The sequence below is a fragment of the Egretta garzetta genome, unplaced genomic scaffold (genome assembly GCF_000687185.1).
Source record: "Egretta garzetta isolate BGI_Z169 unplaced genomic scaffold, ASM68718v1 scaffold342, whole genome shotgun sequence".
Taxonomy (NCBI): domain Eukaryota; kingdom Metazoa; phylum Chordata; class Aves; order Pelecaniformes; family Ardeidae; genus Egretta; species Egretta garzetta.
In genome coordinates this window covers 1,261,653-1,265,759 of record NW_009258887.1, presented here as the reverse complement: position 1 = coordinate 1,265,759, position 4,107 = coordinate 1,261,653, and the positions used below count along the sequence as shown (strand labels likewise).

At 46.0% G+C, this 4,107-nt stretch overlaps 1 protein-coding gene across 1 annotated transcript in view; it reads left to right on the top strand.

The window, feature by feature from the left end:
* Positions 1-3,628, top strand: part of NDNF (neuron derived neurotrophic factor) — a 3,857-nt gene extending 229 nt beyond the window's left edge. Inside the window, exons 2-4 of the mRNA XM_035889649.1 lie at positions 1-166; positions 1,183-1,307; positions 2,235-3,628. The exon at positions 1-166 is cut by the window's left edge and continues 2 nt beyond it. Of these exons, the coding sequence (XP_035745542.1) occupies positions 1-166; positions 1,183-1,307; positions 2,235-3,628 (1,685 nt within the window). The remainder of the gene's footprint in view (positions 167-1,182; positions 1,308-2,234) is intronic.
* Positions 3,629-4,107: the final 479 nt, after the last annotated feature.

Below are 4,107 nucleotides of genomic sequence, written 5' to 3'. Positions count from 1 at the left end.
TGCTGCTGCTGCTGCTGCCACTCAGCTCCAGGCCCCAGAAGTTACCTACCAGAGATGAGGAGCTCTTCCAAATGCAGATCCGGGACAAAGCGTTTTTTCATGATTCATCAGTCATCCCAGATGGAGCCGAAATTAGCAGCTACCTCTTCCGAGACACGCCTAAAAGGTATTTCTGGCTGGCTCAAGTGAGGAAGCTGTACTTTGAAGATAATGGCTTTATTTGATGGGTGTTTTGAAATAAAAATTGGATCCTAACCGGAGAAGTAGAAATGCCAGTGTTCTGTCTGGTGAAGTAAGTAACTATGTGAGTTTCCATCCCCATCTGGCCTCCCCAGCTGAGGGGCTATCCAATTTATTTGATTTCTGGGATAAGCCCAGAGCTCCCACAGACCACAGAAGTTCCCTGAAGTGGGGCCACTAACCATGTCTGGAGGCAAAGGGAGCGGGAAGGAAATTAGAAACTACAGGCTTACCCCACCACACTTGTCTCTCTTCATTATTTCATATTGTGCTTTGAAGAAGCAGCATAAGCCAGGCTGGTCTGAACTCTCCACTTCCCAACCTTGATCCTATGGGTCAGAAAATACTGAGGTTAGACTGAGGCTCCAAGAGTTGAGGGAAGACCAGTAGTGCCACCTTCCTCCTCATATTATACGCCTCCTTCAGCCTCCATCAGTGAGAAACATTTTACAATAAGTTATGTGTAGTGCTTGGGGGGCACTTGGGAGGACAGCTGAATGTGTATGTGTCTATATGTGCTTCTAGGGCCCTTACCTGGCCAGAGCATAAAACGTGTGTCCTGCATTGAAAAGCATATCCCTAACTTCCAGGAAAGATCCCGTTTCCCTCATTTATACTTTTGTGACCATTTATACTGTATGTAGTTAGTGAAAGGGTAAAAAGGGAAGCTGAGGGAGGGGAGGGCAGGAGGCCAGAAACCCCTCTGCCATGTCTTGACAAGCAATGTGTGAGCTCTGCAGCGCCGCGTTAAGGTGGGGAATTCCCTCACCTCCTTAGCGCTCACCCACCAGCCTTTCTGTATTCCCTCTGCACACACTTGCCTGTAAGTGACGCTTTTGTCTCTTGCCCCACCAAGATCAACCTTGATCACATCAAGCCAGTCCCTGCTGGTCAGCTGCCATCAGGATTTATTGATGTACGGGTCTGTTAACCTTCCCCTAGGTTTTTCTTTGTGGTTGAAGAGGACAACACTCCCTTGGCAGTGACAGTAACACCATGTGATGCCCCCCTGGAGTGGAAACTGAGTGTGCAAGAGCTCCCAGAAGAAGCCAGTGGAGAAGGTTCAGGTAACAAACCATCAAAGACTTCCCTTGCGCCTCAGAGACCCGCTTTTCTCCTGGATTTGAAGCCCTTCAAACCAGTCTCAGTGTGATGCTGAGTCTCGCAGCAGGCCCATCTTTATGATCTCCTACTGTTTGGATCTTCAGCCCTGGTCCTGCTGTTGTGCAGGAAACTTGCAGCAGGTAGCAATGTGACGAGGAAAAGGGCTGTAAAAAGGTAAAAGTAAAAGTTGAGGTTATAGAGAGTGCGCTGGATGCTGCCACAGCAAACTCTTGTTTGCCCATAGTAACTCGGTTTCACGGGGGTTCTCCTGTGAGCTGTGTACACAAGATAAGAACTGGAGAGATGGGGCTGGCATTGCAGCAGGGCTGGGCTCACCCCTTTGAGGGGACTTGTCTGTAGACGTGGAGTGTATCTGGAAATCGTCATGTAACTGCTACTCAAGAGAGAAAAGGTCTTTGGCTTCCAGAGCCTCTCACACAAGTGCTAAAATATCATACACACCACATTGTATGGTATACACACCTTTGGCCCCCACTGTATTTAGGCACAAAATTTTAGCGTGACTCAGAGGGCCAAAGCTAAGGGCCTGAGCCCAGAAACAGGCAGCAGAGTCAGTTCCCCCTGGGGAACAACTGTATGGCATCTCCCAGTTGGGTGCTTGAAATACTGTAGTAGAGGTATTAGCTGCCATTCAGGAGAGTCCATTAATACTGGTCAGGTGCAATTTCTGTTGCATTTGGTTTTAACCCGAGTGCCAAACCAATTTCCCTCTCTGATTTGACAGAAGCACTGATTACATCTTCCTCAGAAGATAAACCCTTCCTTTTTCATCTCACTTTTGTATTTTACATGAAGTGTCTGTTAGAGTTTTATTTTCTCATATTTGCAGATTGTGCCTGTACAAATGTTTTTCTTTGCTTGTAACCTAGGTGAACCAGAACCTCTTGAGCAACAGAAACAGCAGATTACTAACGAGGAAGGCACAGAGCTGTTCTCTTACAAAGGCAACGATGTTGAGTACTTTGTGTCCGCTAGTTCCCCGTCTGGTTTGTACCAACTAGATCTGCTGTCGACAGAGAAAGATACGCATTTTAAAGTGTACGCAACCACTACTCCAGAGTCGGACCAACCTTATCCTGAATTACCTTACGATCCTAGAATCGATGTCACTTCTCTGGGACGTACAACAGTGACGCTGGCGTGGAAACCAAGTCCCACCGCCTCCTTACTGAAACAGCCAATTCAGTATTGCATAGTCATCAATAAAGAACACAATTTCAAAAGCCTCTGTGCTGTTGAAGCCAAGCTCAGTTCTGATGATGCCTTCATGATGGCTCCAAAACCAGGTCTGGATTTCAGTCCCTTTGACTTTGCCCACTTTGGCTTCCCCTCAGACAACAACTCTGGCAAAGAACGTGGTTTCCTAAAATCATCATCAAAGTTTGGGCGCCAAACATCGTCCAAGCCGAGAGTTGACCTGCATAAAGTTTGTATTGGAAACAAGAACATCTTCACAGTGTCTGACCTGAAGCCCGATACGCAGTACTACTTTGACATGTTTGCAGTAAATACCAACAGCAACATGAGCACCGCATACATTGGCACCTTTGCCAGAACAAAGGAGGAGGCTAAGCAGAAAACAGTTGAACTGAAGGATGGCAAAGTTACAGATGTATTCATCAAGAGAAAGGGAGCCAAATTTCTACGGTTTGCTCCTGTTTCGTCTCACCAAAAAGTCACCTTCTCCATTCATTCATGCCTGGATGCTGTTCAGATCCAAGTTAGAAGAGATGGAAAACTCCTCTTGTCTCAAAACGTGGAGGGTGTGAGGCAGTTCCAGCTTCGGGGAAAAGCAAAAGCTAAATATCTCATTAGGCTGAAAGGAAGCAAAAAAGGTGCTTCTATGCTGAAGATCCTGGCTACAACAAGGCCTAACAAGCAGTCGTTTCCTTCTCTTCCTGAAGATACGCGAATCAAAGCTTTTGACAAACTCCGCACGTGTTCTTCGGTCACGGTGGCGTGGCTGGGCACGCAGGAGAGAAACAAATTCTGCATCTACAAAAGGGAAGTGGATGACAATTACAATGAAGAGCAGAAGAAAAGGGAGCAGAACCAGTGCTTGGGTCCAGATACGAGGAAGAAATCGGAAAAGGTTCTCTGTAAATACTTCCACAGTCAGAACATCCAGAAAGCAGTGACCACAGAGACAATCAGAGGCCTGCAGCCTGGCAAGTCCTACCTGCTGGACGTTTATGTGATAGGGCACGGCGGGCACTCTGTGAAATATCAGAGCAAACTGGTGAAAACGAGGAAGTTCTGTTAGTGCCCCTGTACACAGAAATATATGGAAGTTCCGTCTGAACATTACCTACTTCCAAGTATGCGGATTGACTACTTGCACAGCTGAGAAGTTGTGACCTGTATTTGTACTGTGCAGAAAAGATATCAACTTGTATATTTATGTTTACATAAGTAATTTGAGGAACTGAGGCTGGTGCTCTCTGGTGGCATCTGGCAACGGTATTATCATGTGTCCGGTGACCCACATGTGATGGCTCAGTAGATGTCCAAGGTAGCAGGAAACCTCGAAGGAACTGGCACTCCTTTGCTTCCATATTGCATGAACTGCTTCTAAATTATTTTATACTTAAAAGGCTGAGATACATCATTTGTCCACCTTGTTATTCACACACAAAACTCACAGACATACGCCCTTTCTCTCAGTGTAGATGGTAGGGTTTCTGTAAATTATTTTATAGAGTCTTGTTTTAAATGTTTATGTTTCTATGATTGTAAACTATT